This window comes from Myiozetetes cayanensis, unplaced genomic scaffold, assembly GCF_022539395.1.
Source record: "Myiozetetes cayanensis isolate MyiCay16 unplaced genomic scaffold, myiCay2020 scf4, whole genome shotgun sequence".
NCBI lineage: Eukaryota > Metazoa > Chordata > Aves > Passeriformes > Tyrannidae > Myiozetetes > Myiozetetes cayanensis.
In genome coordinates, this window is record NW_026087631.1 from 64,777,405 (window position 1) to 64,792,819 (window position 15,415).

General features: G+C 53.5%; 2 protein-coding genes across 3 annotated transcripts in view; one reads left to right on the forward strand and one right to left on the reverse strand.

Annotated features, from left to right (window-relative positions):
- The window catches only part of TPGS2 (tubulin polyglutamylase complex subunit 2), a 698,248-nt gene that overhangs the window by 125,346 nt on the left and 557,487 nt on the right, over window positions 1-15,415 (reverse strand). The window lies entirely within an intron of this gene.
- Window positions 430-13,074, forward strand: LOC126646987 (myogenesis-regulating glycosidase-like). 2 transcript variants are annotated; one of them, XM_050328810.1, is made up of 2 exons: window positions 430-525; window positions 7,688-13,074. In XM_050328810.1, the coding sequence occupies exon 2, from the start codon at window positions 7,814-7,816 to the stop codon at window positions 9,848-9,850; it is 2,037 nt and encodes a 678-aa protein (XP_050184767.1). In that variant the 5' UTR covers window positions 430-525; window positions 7,688-7,813; the 3' UTR covers window positions 9,851-13,074. The 2 variants fall into 2 exon arrangements, with proteins under 2 accessions (XP_050184767.1, XP_050184766.1); XM_050328809.1 differs by lacking the exon at window positions 430-525 and adding an exon at window positions 1,525-3,303.

Below are 15,415 nucleotides of genomic sequence, written 5' to 3' on the forward strand. Positions count from 1 at the left end.
ATCCTACCGGGGGCAGGGTAAAACCCATGAAAACCTCATCCCATGAAAGAGCATCCCATGAAAAGCATGACCCGGCCCAAAAGCACTCCATGAAGCCAATCCCAGCCCCAAAGCATCGAATGAAAAGCCCAGCACAGCCCAAAAGCATCCCAATAAAACTCCATCCTAGCCACGAGGCATCCCATTAAAACCTTGTCCCGGCCCCGAAGCATCACATGAAACCCCCCATCCTGACCGAAAAGCATCCTGGCACAGCCCTGCCAGCGCCAAACCCCGAGCTCCTCCATCCCAGTCCCAGGGGAAACCGCATCCTCACGCGCCCCCGGGCATCCCCAGCGGCTCCATCCCCCTGGAGCAGCCCCGCCGGGGCCGAACTACATCTCCCATCGGGGAGCGCCGGTCCGGGGGCCGGTCCAGGGCGGGAGCCGGGGCGGGGCGGGGAGCGCCCAACCCCGGAAAACCGCGCTCAGCCCCGCGCCCGGAGCCCCCCGGCCCCGCAGACCCGGCCATGGCCCCGCGCCCCCGGTGAGTCCGCGGGTCCCGGGGCTGCCCCCGGGGCGGGGGTGGGGGGCGCAGCCCCGGCACGGGGTTGCGGGGTGGAGGCGGGCGAGGGGGTCCCCCTCCCGCAGACCCCAGGCTGCCGGCCGGAGCGGGGATGGCTCGGGAAGGCCCGCGGGGACCGGGGTGAAGGTGCAGAGCTTCGCCCTGACCTTGGGGTGCGAGCCTCTGGCATCCCGCCGTGCAGGGACCGCGCGAGTCCTGTCGTGGGTGGGAGTCTGCCCGCCCGGAGGAGATGAGCGGAGCTGGGAGACACGTCCCCAGCTCCAGTCGCCAGGTGCAGCTTCAGCTTTTGCCGCTGTATCGACGCTTCGTAGTGAAAACTTTGCAGATGGGTGTACGCTGCGAATTGTGCCATGTGCCGGGTTTGGGTTTGGAGTGTTTTTTTGGGACAGCTCCGCCATCACTGGCCATGGCAAGGAGCGGCCAAAGCGTGTTGGAAAGCACAGACGCTACTCCCTCTTTTCCCTACCCTCGCCTCACCGCCTTGGGATACTCACGATGCACAGCCGGGCGGACAGTGAGGTCTGGGAGTTTATGTCTGTGTGAGTGGATCTGCCCATGGAGCATGCAAGGGAGCACTTAAAGGGATTGACGACTGCGTTTGGCCCAAGGGTGTTGTGTCTCAAGTCTCTGCCGACTGTTGGGTACAGATGCGAATTCAGGGACCCGAGTCGCCAGCCCAGCTCCATTAGCCAACCACAGCTCTCTGGAGCTGCCCAGCGCCTGGAGTTTCATGGTGACTCAATGGCTGGAAAATCGCCGGGGCCGTGCCAGAGGGATGTGCTTGTGTTTCCATTTCTCTCCCATATCGCGTTGTAGCGCTTGGGTGTTGGGGTGGGCTCAGGTTTCAGGCTGCTTCGGCATCCGAAATGCTGAGCGCTCCCGAAGCGCTGAATCAGCTCTTTTAAGAAAGAGTCGGGGGAGGGGTCGCAAAACAGGGCACTGGGTCCTGCTGTGGGGTGATTTATCTTGGAGGAGGGAGATGAGTAGGGAATGAGATTAACCCCCACTCTGGGGAGAGGCTGTTGGAGTGATGTGGTGTTTGAGGGCACACGTCGTGTACCAGCCGGAATTGGGCTGAGGGAGTGACAGACATCATCAAGGACACCAAAATCTTGATGGCTGTGGGTCTTATACAGCACACGTGGCAAATGAAATAAGCTAATAGTAAACTGATGGCTCGTGTGGAAGTTTCCATGTCTGCCTGCTGGGCCATGTCCTTGCCTGGTGCTGCTCCTTAGTGGGAGTGATGATATTGTTGTAGTTATCGTTCTTGTTTATTTGGGGGGATGATTTATGTCATCCTGGCATGCAGGCAGGTGGAACCCCTTGCATTTGGTGTTTTGCTGCTGTTGGGCACGAGAGCTGATGTGCCCTTAGGTACTGAGCAGCTGGCTGCTGGGCTCTGGGATACCCCATGGACTGCAATTTTGGAGCCAGGCTGCCTCCAGCTCCCCCAGGGCCTGTAGCACTTCTCCAGGGTGGACGGAGAGATGTCTTTGGAGGGAGAGCCCTGGAGCTTTCTCTCCCTCATGTCCAATGCACTTTGATGCAAGTGGACCAGGACACCTCCCTTTGTTTTAAAGTCTCCACAAATCTTTGAAGCTCGGATAAATTCAGGTGCTGTGATGTGCCTCCAGGCAGGGGAAAGCAAGAGCCTCTGGTCATTGTTAAGTCGTGAGACATCAGCACCATAAGAGGTATGGAGGGTTAAAGTGAAAAAGCCAGCTTATTGAACTTCATCTTGCTAATTAACACAGGGTGAAGAACAAAGAGAGACAATGTTATGAAGGGGGAATTATCACGGGTGTTAAAATATTAAGTCATCTGCTGCCGGAACTGATTCCCAGTGGCTATTTTGTATTCATGGTCAGACACTGGATGAGGTGTCTAAATGAGTTTGGAACATCACTTGACACTGGAAGCTTTAAAGGACAAACCTGGGTTGTAAAGTCATGATTCCCACAGTATAGGTGAAAGTATTTAAGGTTGGGCAGAGCTAATGCCTCAGCTTCAAATCTTCTGCCTCCTCTTGCAGACAGAGCGAGGTCCTGGCAGCATGTCTGCACTTTGCAGATGAGCTCTGTATTCACGTGGCCCCCTTGGATTTGGGGTTTATCCTCTGGGTGCCCAGTGCTGTTTAATCCTGGCTTACAAACCAGCCGGCAGCAGTGGGACTGCTTGTTTCTTGTCGCTCAGGGCAGCTTCATTATCCTGCAGGATCACAACTCTACTTAAAATAAGAAGATTTGGGGGAGAAAAGAAAAAAACACCCCAAACCGTGTGTTGGGTGGATTTTATTATTATTATTATTATTTTGCTTTCTGATTCTGGAGCTCCTGTGAGTGCAGGAGGGGACGAGCTTTCACCGGCCCTTCCCGCTCACCTGGCAGGGAGGGGAGATGCCAGCCGGGATCCCGGGACTCCGGGAGCGTGTGCCCCGGCAGTGCCTGCGGCAGCCCCCCTTGGCCGGGCGCCTCTTCCCTGGCACACCCCGGCCAGAGGGTTGGCTGCTCCCGCATCCGTCACAGTGCCTGAGAGAACACGCCGGTGACGTGCCGGTCCCCTCCTCCTGCCCGCGGACACGGAGCAGCCGGCTCGGAGCCCCGACACGAAACGCGATGGAGAGGTCGAAGCTGCCGGGGACGCGGAGATGTAGCGGTGCTCGGGTTTTAAGTGCTTAAAAAGGCATCTGTGGTGGAGCCAGGCGGCAGGCAGGGATCCCCGGGAAGCAGCGGACAGGTAAGTACCCGGGGCACCGTGCCCCCGGCAGGGTGAGCTGCCTCCTGGCTGGGCCTGTCCCTATCCAGCAGTCGGGTGCTGCGGGGAATTTGCAACAGCCCCAACAGCAAGGGTCTGTCACTTTGCAGGAGGGGCAGACAACCCCCTCCCCACAGCCTCTCCCTGAGCCCCTCAGACCAGGCAGGCTGTCGATCCCTGCTCTGACCACAGCGCGGATGATGAAGGTGAGGGTCCCCCTCGCTATCCCTGCTAGGGCAGAGCCGCTGCCCTGGCTCAGGGACCGGGGGTCTGTGCCACCCCAAGGTGGATTAATCATTGCAGGGATAAACCCAGAGCCCTTGGGGGATCTGCTGTGGTATTTGGGAGGATCCACAGGACTCGGGAAGCAGTCGGTGCTTCTGGTCCATGTGGAGTCAGACTGTGTGGGGAGCAGCTTTGTGCTCTGTGAAGGTGTTTTTCCAGGTGCCCCCACCTGTCCCATCTGCAGCACCAAGCAGGTGGAACAGTGATTTTACCATATTTGACAAAAAAAAGCCCTTCAGAGAACTCAGCTGCAGACTCCTCCAAGGGAAATGAAACCCTCAGGAAGGGTTTGCTTGCCCTCCATCTCAGGTGTGCAAAGTCTCTTTGTCAGGGCTGGTTCCCCGCAGGGGGTTCCAGACTCGGCACGTGGAGGGTTTTTTGCCCCCACAGCTTTTTTGCAGGGGAGACATTTCTCCCTTAATTTGCTATCCTAATTCCCTTCTCTTGTATGGGGTTGGAGGTGCCTCCTGGTGAAAGCTGCAGTGTTTCTGTGCTGTTTCCTCAGCTTGACTGCTGCCAACATGTTTGAGGAGGAGGCAGTAGCACCTTGCAGCGGAGGCGAGGGCTTCCTGGCATCCCGGCATGGGAAATGGGTGTGGGTCCCCAGAACAAGCTTGGCCCCTGGCGTGGTTCAGACCTGGCCCTGCCAGGGCAGTAGAGACCAGTTATGTGTTATTGACCCTCTTTAAACGAATGTCCTAATTGCAAAGTGGCTGGGGTTAGTGGTGCTGTGGGTCTCGCAGCCCGTGGATAGCGGCGGTGTTGGTAAAAATAGAAGCGGTCAAAAAATGGATTTTTATTTTTACTCCATGAAGTGTGTCCTGCTCAGATGTTTTGCTTTCATCTTGGGTTGAGGCAAGATGGCTCGCTGCTTCCACAGAACACAAAGAAAAAGCTTTGTTTTGGGTCAGCTGGGAAGCTCCAGCACAGCAAGCTGCAAACATGCTGTTTGACTTTGACACTCTCCCTCCCCCCCATTTGCTTTTTTTTTTCTTTTTTTTTTTTGAGGAGTTAAAGGTCACCACAATGTCATCTTGGAGCAAAATAACAAGTTAGCATTCCAAAAAAAAAAAAAAAGTTGAAACAAGCAGTTCATGAGCAGGCACCTCTGCAGGCTGCAGCTCACGAGTGAGAGGTGGAAGGCATCTCTGGGGACCCTGGGAGACTTAGCTCTCACCTGGGATGGAGACAAATCTCCCACTGGAGAAGGTACATTTTGTTAACAAGGCAAAAAAAATAGAGGGACTGCATGGGCACAGAGCAGGACTGGGTCTGGAGACCTTCCTGGCCCATCAGTGTGCTGGGTGATGCCCACAAACATAGTTCCAGGCGTCTTTGTTGGAGAAGTATCCAGGCAGGCAATGTTCATCAGCCCAGGGCAGCCACAGGGTTTGATCCTGGCCCAGCCATAGCAACCAGAGTAGCATTAAATCCACCAGCTCAATCACCCAGCTTTCACATCCCTCTGAGGCAGATCAGTGTCCAAGGGACACAAAAGGCTGCAAAACCTTTCTTAAAATAACACATTTATTTCTCTACTGACAGCAGCACTGATGGCTCCCTCATGTATGCCATGAGCTCCAGCCCATGGGGGGTAAAAGAAGGAAACAGCCTAAAAATAGAGCAGCTTGGAAGTAGTTCATAAATAATAAACCAGCCTCCTGAAAGGGAGATAAAAATCCAAAAACTCCCTAAAGCCCTGGGTGCTGCTGTCAGTTTTACATGGAATGAGGAGGTGGCTGTCGCCACAGTGGCAGTATCAAACATTTCTTGGGTTTAAAACCCTAAATGAGAGTTGGAAAGAAAACACCATTTTCCCCTCTTTTCTGTACAGAAAATGTGAAAGCTTTAAAAAAATTACTTTCCCAAATAATTTGCAAGTGCTGCTTGGTGGAGGCTGCTTTTTATATTTTCCCCCCCTTGAGCTTTGCAGTCCCCAGATAAGGCAGGACCGAGACATAGTCATGACAGGTATTTGCATCTCTCTCTCTCTCTCTCTCTCTCGCACCCCAAAAATTCCCAGTGCTGAGAGGGATGGAGTTTGTTTGGGCTCAGCATACCCATCTGTATTTCCAGAAGCATCCTACCACTTGCGGCTTTGCTGAGCTGCGTTGGTTTTGGCCAAGATCCTTCCTCAAACCTTCCTCCCCGCCATCCCTGGTGAAACCCTGTGCTGCTTCTGGTTCACCCTAAAGCAAAGCAAGAGTTGGGAGAGGGGATGAAGGTTTATCCCAAACACAGCCTCTTCCCACCACCAGCTTCTCCCTGCCTTCCCAATTTTTGCTGGGCTCGCCTGGCCTTGCATCACATGTGCTGGTGGGTGAGAGTCTCACTGCCCTCCTGGGGGCAGGACCCATCGCTGGGTGACACAGTTGGAATGGCTGGAGCTGTCCCCATCCCGTGCCGAGTGAGGGCTCCGTGGGAGTTGGCCGTGGGACAAGTCGTTTGACTAAACCTATCGCCTGTTCAGGCTAATCGCTTCCTAATGCCTCTGTAATCCCATTTAAAGCAACTGGCAGTCTAGAAAGTTACTGGCTCCCAGGGGAAGGTTAAAATGACCTGTCTGGCTACACAAAAAGTTCCCCCAACTGCAGGGTCTAGTTCAATACATGCTTCACGATGATTAGAAAACAGGGAATGTTTTGTTGAGCCTGTGCGCAGATGCTGCTGTGGGTTTACAGTTGGGCATGCCTGTAGTGGAGCAACGGGGCTTAGGTGGTGCTCAGGACTCCTTTCTGCTTCTCTTTGCCTTTTCTGGAGAGGAAGATCTGTTGGAGGCACAGGGTGTTCTGGCTTGTCGTGCCTGTGGCAGGCAGAGGGTTCTGTGTTTCATTTTGGATCTTTTTCTTCCTTTTTGTTAAGAAAGGAACCAACCCCTTTAGAGGGAGCCTCTGCAACCAGTTTCATCTGTGCCCCAGAAGAGGGCTTTTTCCCTTTGATTTGCCCACAGCTGGCAGGTTTCCAGCCCCAAAGCTTGGGGAGGAGGTGGCGTGCTGTGTTTGCTGGCACCAGGCAGATACTGGCCAGCTGGTCTGCAGCTCTGCAGCTCCTTCCCCCTTCCCCTGCTCCTCCTGCAGCTGTGTTTGTTTCTCATTCTCCCGTGTCCTTACTTTACTTTTTCCCCCTGGATGCTGGGCGTTATGCTTGGCAGAGCCCAGCCAGACCATGGCCAAGGAAAAGCCATTAGGCTCTTGGCACAGTCCGCTTCCCCGGGGCCATGCAGGGGGGAGAGAGCTGGAGCTGAAACACAGCCTGGAGCCTTACTGCTCAGAGGAAGAGCCCATTGGAGGTCCTGCACTGCTCACTCCCAACAAAGTTAGCTTTTCTCCCACGCAGAGCCCTTGTAGAGGTCTGAGCACAAGGCAGAGCCAGCTGCTCCCCTCTGGCTGGGGGCTGCTGGTGGGGTACCTCCCACAGCCATGCTTTGCTGCTTACTGCAGCCCCTACATGCCCCTCAAAACCAGCCATGAGCCACTTGTACCCCAGCCCTGGCTGGCCCTCTGGGAGCTGTGGAGGAGCATGGATTTTCCCACCTTCACTCCAAAGCATTACCCAGCCTGGTGCAGCTGAGACATGCTGAGGGCATGCTGGGGACATGCTGGGGACAGGAAGAGGATGGTGCTGCAGATGAGTTGAATTAAATCTGCCAGGGAGGCAGTTTGATTAAAATTAGGAGCGGCTGCCTGGAATTCATTGCGTGGTACCTTTTATGGCTCTTAGTTATCCCTGTCTCTTAAAGACACTGTCAGTGGGCTGATCTGGCTCCTGTTCAGCTTCCTTCTACTCCCTCCCAGCCTCCACTCCTGCCTCACTGAAAGCGTCCCAACAATAAAAGAACCATTAATTATGGCAATGATTTGGTCCTTGTTGCCCTGGGGTTGTTCTCGGCATGGGGCCCAGGCTGTTTTCAGCATGTGTTGTCTTGCCCGGGGTAATTGGAGATGGTGTCTGGTACTCGGCGTGCAGCACCTGGCACGTCACAGTTGGGCAACAGGGGGCTGGGGGAGACAGCAAATGGATGACACGCTGTCCCTTGATTCAGAGATTTTTCTGACACTATTTATATCCTCTTCGTTTGCAGAGATGAGTGTTCTGGGAGTCGGCGGAGGTGGGAACGCTCCTAACAATCCCTTTTTCCTCTGCTGAGAGACCCAGACTTCCTTCCTTCCCACTCCTCTGCAAAAAGCTGTAGAGAAAACAGAGCACCATGTACACCTTCCTACCCGAGAACTTCACACCTGTGAAGCAGAAGCCCTCCAAGGAGCTGAGGCCCATGCTCGGGGCCATCTTGCTGGGCCTCATGCTGTTCATCGCCGCAGTGGTGGCCTGGTGCTACTACACGGTGTCCCTGCGGAAGGCGGAGCGGCTCAAGACGGAGCTGATGGACCTGCGGGCGGACGGCTTCGTCATCAGGAACCAGCACGGGGAGGTGGTGTTCCGGCTGGCCTTCCGCTCGGGCAGCCTGGACCTGGAGTCGTGCTCCAAGGAGGGCGAGATCCTGAGCTGCACGCGGTCGAGCCGGGGGCCGCTCAACTTCTTCATCCAGACGGTGAAGCCCAAGGACACGGTGATGTGCTACCGCGTGCGCTGGGAGGAGCTGGCGGCCGGCCCGGCGGTGGAGCACACCATGTTCTGGGAGGATGCCCACTGGTACGGGGGCTCGGAGATGAGCACCCAGCACTGGCCCATCCGCCTGGCCGGCTACCAGGAGCCCGTGCCCTACGTGACCAGTGACGTCTACTCCTTCCGCGACAGCTTCGGCGGCATCCTGGAGCGCTACTGGCTCTCCTCCAAGGCGGCGGCCATCAAGATCAACGACTCCGTGCCCTTCCACCTGGGCTTCAACGCCACCCAGCGCGCCCTCTTCTTCCAAGCCCGCTACAAGGACTCTCCCTACAAGCCCCCGCCGGGGCAGCCGCCCTTCCCCGAGCTCAGCTACCGCGTCTGCGTGGGCTCCGACGTCACCTCCATCCACAAGTACATGGTGCGCAGGTACTTCAACAAGCCCTCCAAGATCCCCGCTGAGAATGCCTTCCGGTACCCCATCTGGTCCACCTGGGCACTCTACAAGAATGACATCGACCAGGATAAACTCTTACGATTCGCTGAAAAGATCAAGAAGTACCGTTTTAATTGCAGCCACATAGAGATCGATGACATGTACACGCAAGCCTATGGGGACTTTGACTTTGACCCTGTCAAGTTCCCCAACGTGACAGAGATGTTTGCAAAATTGAGGGAAGATGGGTTCAAGGTCACTCTGTGGACTCACCCTTTCATAAATTACAATTCCTCCAATTTTGGTGTGGGGATTGAGCGTCAGCTGTTCATCAAGGAGCCGTCGGGGCGGCTGCCAGCCATGGTGGAGTGGTGGAACGGCATTGGGGCCATCCTGGACTTCACCAACCCAGCAGCCCGGGACTGGTTCCAGAGCCACCTGCGCCAGCTCCGGCACAAGTACGGCATCTCGTCCTTCAAGTTTGATGCGGGCGAGACCAGCTACCTGCCCAAGCAGTTCAGCACCTTCCGCCCGCTCTCGGACCCCAGCATCTGGTCCCGGCGCTACACGGAGATGGCCATCCCCTTCTACGAGCTGGCCGAGGTGCGGGTGGGCTACCAGTCCCAGAACATCTCCTGCTTCTTCCGCATCATCGACCGCGACTCCGTCTGGGGCTACGAGCTGGGCCTCAAGTCCCTCATCCCCACGGTGCTCACCATCAGCATGCTGGGGTACCCCTTTATATCTGCCGACATGATCGGAGGGAATTTTTTCCCCAATAAGACAAATGGGGCGGTGGAGATCCCCGACCGGGAGCTGTACGTGCGGTGGCTGGAGCTGTCGGCCTTCATGCCCTCCATGCAGTTCTCCATCCCGCCCTGGCTCTACGACAAGGAGGTGGTGGAGATCGCCCAGAAGTTCACGGAGCTCCACGAGTCGCTGGTGGCCCCGCTGCTGCTGGAGCTGGCCGGGGAGGTCACCGACACGGGCGACCCCATCATCCGGCCCATCTGGTGGATCTCGCCCCGCGACGAGGCCACTCACAGGATCGACTCCCAGTTCCTCATCGGGGACACCCTCATGGTGGCCCCTGTCCTGGAGATGGGCAAGCAGGAGCGGGATGTCTACCTGCCGGCGGGCAAGTGGCGCAGCTACAAGGGGGAGCTGTTTGAGAAGACGCCAGTGCTGCTCACCGACTATCCCGTTGACCTGGACGAAGTTGCCTATTTCCTCTGGGTGTCCTAACAGGCTTCTCCCCCAGCTTTGGAATAACCATGCCTTACCTAGGACTTTCTAACAGATAATAATTCTAATTGCACATTTCATTTGTGACTGGGGTGGAGGAAGGGAAATTAAATAGACTTCACTGTTCTTGGGGATAATTTTTTTTTTTACTTGGGGATTGATCTTGTTTTTTTTAATTTGGGTCAGGTGGGAAACTCTGATTGGATAATGGGAGGCAGCAATTTCTCTGTATAGGTCAGTAAGAATTGTCATTCTGTCTGCAGACACTTAGTAAACCCAATACTTTGTCAGTTCCCAAAGATTTCAAGACATGGAGGTTGGTTAGTGCCAGTGGGAGCATTTCTAGTTCTCTAGGAGCACCCAGCACTGGGTATGAGGGTGTGTGATGTGGGAGGGTTTCTGCAGCACAGTGTGCCATAAGTTTTATAATACGGCAAATATATTGAAAAGGATATTTTTAAAAGCAGAAAGCAAAATATAGATACGTATATATACATATATTTTTTTTACCCCTTATGTCTAACGTGGCACCAGACTAATAGTTGCCCCATGCTCCTGCTTTCCTGTCTACCAGACAGGCCACGTTACTCGAGTGGTGGTGATGTGTTTTAATTTTATGGGCTGCTTATTGCCTGCTGGGACAGCTGCATCCCACCTCCTCGCCCATTTGACACCCTGTACAAGGCTCTTACCTTTGTATTTTACCCTGGGCATCAACACTGCCTTTCCTAGGACGGCACTGCCCATACCAGCACGTCCTATTAGTCTTTTTTAAACATTTATGCACCCGCTTTGTTACATGATTATCCTGCTGATACCATCCCTTTTCTGGTTTTTAAGGACAGATGAGGTTTGTTGCCGGCAGAAGGACTGCCTGGAGCAAAGCCGCTCTCACAAGCACCGAGTGTGGCGCGTCCCCGGGAACAGCCGGTTCCCGCGAGCAGCACGTGTCCGGGATTGGCGGGGAGGTTTGCTGCTAGCCGGCTTGCCCGTGGGTGGAAAACACCGGCTTTCTGGACCGACGGGTCTGTGCCAGCGGGTGTTCTCACCGCGCCCACGGAAACGTTCTCACCCGCGGTGAAATTAAACCAACACCCGCCTCAGGCCGCGGTTAGAGGCGATGATTTTGGTGAGGGTTTTTCTGAGTCAGCCCTCCTCTCTCTCTCTGGGAGAGTCCTAAGGATCCTAAGGATCTTCCTCAGGCAGCTGGAGGTGGGATTGCTATCAGAGGCTTCCAGAGGGGACACGGGGTGATGAGATCTTCCACCCGAAGTCCCCTGGAGCTGCAGAGATGACTCTTTCACAGATTCCCCACTTGGTTTTATATGGAAAGATGCATTTACAGAGACTCCAGACAGAGCAAGCAGGATTGAAGTCTGGCAGCCTTCCTCCCTAAGGCAGGACATTCCTGGCTGTGCCCTGGTTTGGGAACGGGTGTCAGCCCCTGAATTTTTAATAAGCTTCTGTGGAATTGAACTGCAGTGGCTGGGAAGGGTTGGGACACCAGCCAAGGACAGCTCACGGCATCCTCAGGGCTTCTCCTGGGATTGTGTCTGAGCATAGGTCTGTCATGAGTCTGCCACTGAGGGAGATGGTTCATGTTTTGGTTAGGGTTGGGTACCAGTGAGGGTCTTTCTCAAAGTCCATCTCCTACCACTGGGCTTTGCAGGAGGCAGAGAAAGAGATGCACTAAACTTGGAGCTTGTGGTGGGATCCAGGAGGAGAAATTTAGGTGTTAGGGGCAAAATCTGAATCTACTTTTATAGTTAGGAAAGAAGTGAGGAAGTCTGGTTTGAGGGACTCTTTGGAATGTCTCTTAAGATCTGAGTCTGCCCTGCATAATTCAGTGTTCTGGCCTCGAGATGTAAGGGGAGCTTTATAGGTCCTTGCCCAGCTGGAGCACAAGTATGTTCCAAAGCTCGTTTTGCAGGCTTGTAATTCTGAAGCACTCGAGCCTGTTCCTCACCACCAGTGCAAATAGTGATTATGGCACCAGTTGCAGGTTGCTTCTGGCAAGGAGTTAATCCTGGAATCTCAGCGTCATTTGTCAGGGCACTAGCAGGACTTGGGCCTTGCTTGGAGGGTGGAGATGAAGGTGAGGATCTCCTGGAAATGAGTCTGGCCAAAGCCTGCAAGGAGGACTGGGTGTGGAGAGACCTCCAGAAATTCTTAAAGGTCATGGTTTGGGAGGCTCCAGCTCTTCCCTTTCAACCTTTGCTCATGAAATACTTGTCATCCCTTGGCATGGGAGTCATTAGATGGAGAAGATGTTGCTGCACAGCTCAGCTGCCAACACAGAAGTGGGATCCTTGACATAGGACTTCATGAGAAGGATCCCAGGAGATATTGCATATCTTTTCCCCTGTTTCTGTGCCACTCACCACATCCCTCACTAGTAAGGGACTGTGTGAAGAGAAACACAGTGTTCCTCTTAGCATCCCTCTACTATTAAAATGATGGGAGCAGCCAGATGAGTGCCTTCAATCTCCTCTCAGTGGTTTCAGGCACTGTAAGGGAGGTCATGGAGGAAATTCTCCATTAGACACACTGTCTTCTTTCCCCTCCCCTCAAAAGAAAGGCTTTTATTAACAAAGTTTTAATTTTCTTTTTATTTAACTATATCATAAATGGGTAATAATATACAGCACCCTTATTTTTCTAAATGCTGTATGGCTATTCAGGACTCCAGCAAGGAGAAGGGTAAATCTGCTGAGAGGATGTAAAGGGTGGTGTTGGGGATAGACTCAGCAGTGCAGCCTTCAGGTGTCTCACAGGCTTCAAGGTGCCCTTTCCATCCAGCTTTTTACCAAAACCACTATATCTAACACTGTGCTGTAGCACTGCAGGACTTGAGGATCTCTCGGACCTTGCAGACCACAAGCTCTGCACAGACACCTTGAGAACTGCTGCTAGGGGGACTTCTCTGATTTACACCATGAGTCACTGGCCAAAGCAGGATTTAGCTTTGTCTCAGCCAAGGGAAAGTCCCAAAACCGTTTTGGGAGTTGGATTCGCCTTTCCACGTGTGATGCTCACGTGATGGAATTCTGAAGCTTGCACTGTTGTGTATCGGGTTTTCCTGGGTGCTTGTGTTTGCACATGCTGTCCTACGTCAGACTGTAATGTTGGTGGGTCTGTTTTTAACCACTTTTCTAATTCTTAATTGTTATGAACTGTAACATGAATCACCTTGATTGAGATAAAATTTTGGAAAACAAAAAGAAGTTTAACTATTTTTATCTTTACGAAGTTGGTTCAGCTGGTGGTTCAGGGGTATTTGGGGCTTTTTTTACCCTTGTCTTCCCTGAAATCAGGGTTGAGATTTTGTTGGTTTAATTAAAGCTGGCAGCCTGCAGCTTGGTATATGATCTAAAAGGAGGAGCTGGCAGTCACCCCACTGTTGTGTTTGCAGTGGTGGCAGATGAATCCCACTGGATCAAGGTTTGCCCTGCCTTAGGTCCTGACAGCAAGAAAAATAGCTGTGCCTTAGGGATGGCCTGAAAAAGACCACATCCAGGCAAACCCCAGTGGTGTATCAACCCCAGGGGTGGGGACCATACTGTCGTGCCCGTGATTTTACTGATATCCACCCAAAAAGGGCTCATCAACCCTGACTCTTGGGGGGTTTGGTAGTCCACACTATTCTCAGAGGACACATACTTTGGGACTGTTTGCAGGAAATGAAGAAGAGGAGCCTGCATTCAGCTTCTCTTGAGCACCCCAGAAGGTCTTTTGGGCCCTGGCTGTCCCCACTGTCCCCAGGGGTTCCCTTTTCCAGATGGCACTGACAGCAAAGATTGGGATGGAGTAGATATTTGTGGCTATGGAGTGCCAGGAATGGAGCATGTGAAGCTCATTTAGGAGCCTGCTTTGCCCCACACTACTCCCTTTGCCCCACATAATGTTTTTCCTTCCCTTTCCATTGTTACTGCACAAAGCGCAGCTGCCTTGTGCCATCAGGCATCAGTAGCCCTGGCCAACACATTCAGCATGGCTTGAGGAATGAGAAGAACTTCACTCCTTCTGCAATAAAAGACATTTTCCCAATTCTGTTCCTTTGACTTCTTCCTTGAATGCAAGTGTTATCCATACACTTGGCTGATGATTACATGGAGAGTGAAGCTGGCCCTGCTGAAGACCTTGGCAACTTGCAGCACTCAAAGCCTTGCAGCAGATCCTCAATAATGCAGAGGTCCTCCTTGGAATCAGTGCTTTAGGTCTGGGTTTGGTTTGCATCCTCCCAAAAGCTGGCGCTGTGTGTAGAGAGGGTGTCAGGGATGTGGGGACAGCGAGTGGGAACAGCTCTGTGCTGCGCCCCAGCTAAGTGGCAGTGCTTGAAAACACATCCACAGCTGTGTATTGCACAGGGGGGAGTGCTTATGGCAAAGTCCCAACCCCACTGGGGCTGCAGCAAAAGCCCAATTCATAACTGGATTTCAAGGAGGTGCCTGTGGGTGACAGCAGAGGAGTGGGTGCTGACCCGTGAGAGTGATCATGTCCACATTGCTCAGAATAACAGCTTTTAATAAAAAGTAAGAAAAAAACAACCAGCAGGCACATCCCAGGGCCAGGGAGGACCATGGTAAAAGGACAGACTGACAGCAAGCAAACACCTTTAGGGCATGTGGCCAGGCTGGCAGCTCAGGAAAAAAAACAACCTTCTCAGTCTCAGCTCGTCCAGAGCCCAGTGGGAGCTGCCAGCCTGTAGATGCCTTGTGCCAAGAAAGCCATGAAAGATGGTCTGGGCTGGTGCAAAATCCCAGAGGCCAAGTAGAGAAAAACAGAGATTTTAATTTATTTTATTATTTTTTCCGGAGGGCTCGGTGGTTTTTATCTCAGTGATCATCAGAGATCAAGAGCAATAAACTGCCCCTGCCAAAAAATAGGCAAACTGGGGTGAGCCATGTGCTGGGGCAGAGTCGCATTGTCACCAGCACCTCCAGCAAAGAGCTCTTGCTCAGCACTGGAAGTGCAAAAAACCAATCGGGACTGAAGCTTAGCAAGGCAAACAAGATGTTCCTCTGTCAGCACACAGTCCTGGTGCTGCAGGAGCATGTGGAGAGGTGGCTGTGTTGCCAGCTGCTCGCAGGATGCTTCCAGCACCCATCCCCCTTGGCTCCCTGTGTCATGGCTGGGCGGCAGGGAAAGGCAGTGGGGGAAAGATTGGAAAGGGATGGAGGAGGCATTTTTGCAGCCATGGTACCAGGCACCTCATGTCACCCCCAGAGTTTGCAAAAAGTCTCAGTGATGCCTATTTTTTTCCACCCAGTCTGTGATGCGATGCAGGTGGGTGGCAGAGCTATGTGTGCATACAGAACACACTGATTACACAGGCAGAGGTGCCATATGAGGGGGCTGGAGTCTGGCTCTCCCACCTCTCCTCAGCATTGAGGGCATCGGCTTTGCAGAAAGCTTTTTTTTTTGTGCAGCAACAACAGCCAGCGGAATTTTGCTGGACCCCTTTAGGACCTCCTGGTTCCCCCAATCTCATATGTCAGGGACCCCTTGGGGCTTCAAAGCGGCAACAGAGAAGCATTCAGAAACACTTTCTCAACCTCGGGGGGA

Coding starts and splice junctions, on each gene's coding strand:
- LOC126646987 (XM_050328810.1), top strand. CDS start 7,814: ATGTACACCTTCCTACCCGAGAACTTCACACCTGTGAAGCAGAAGCCC.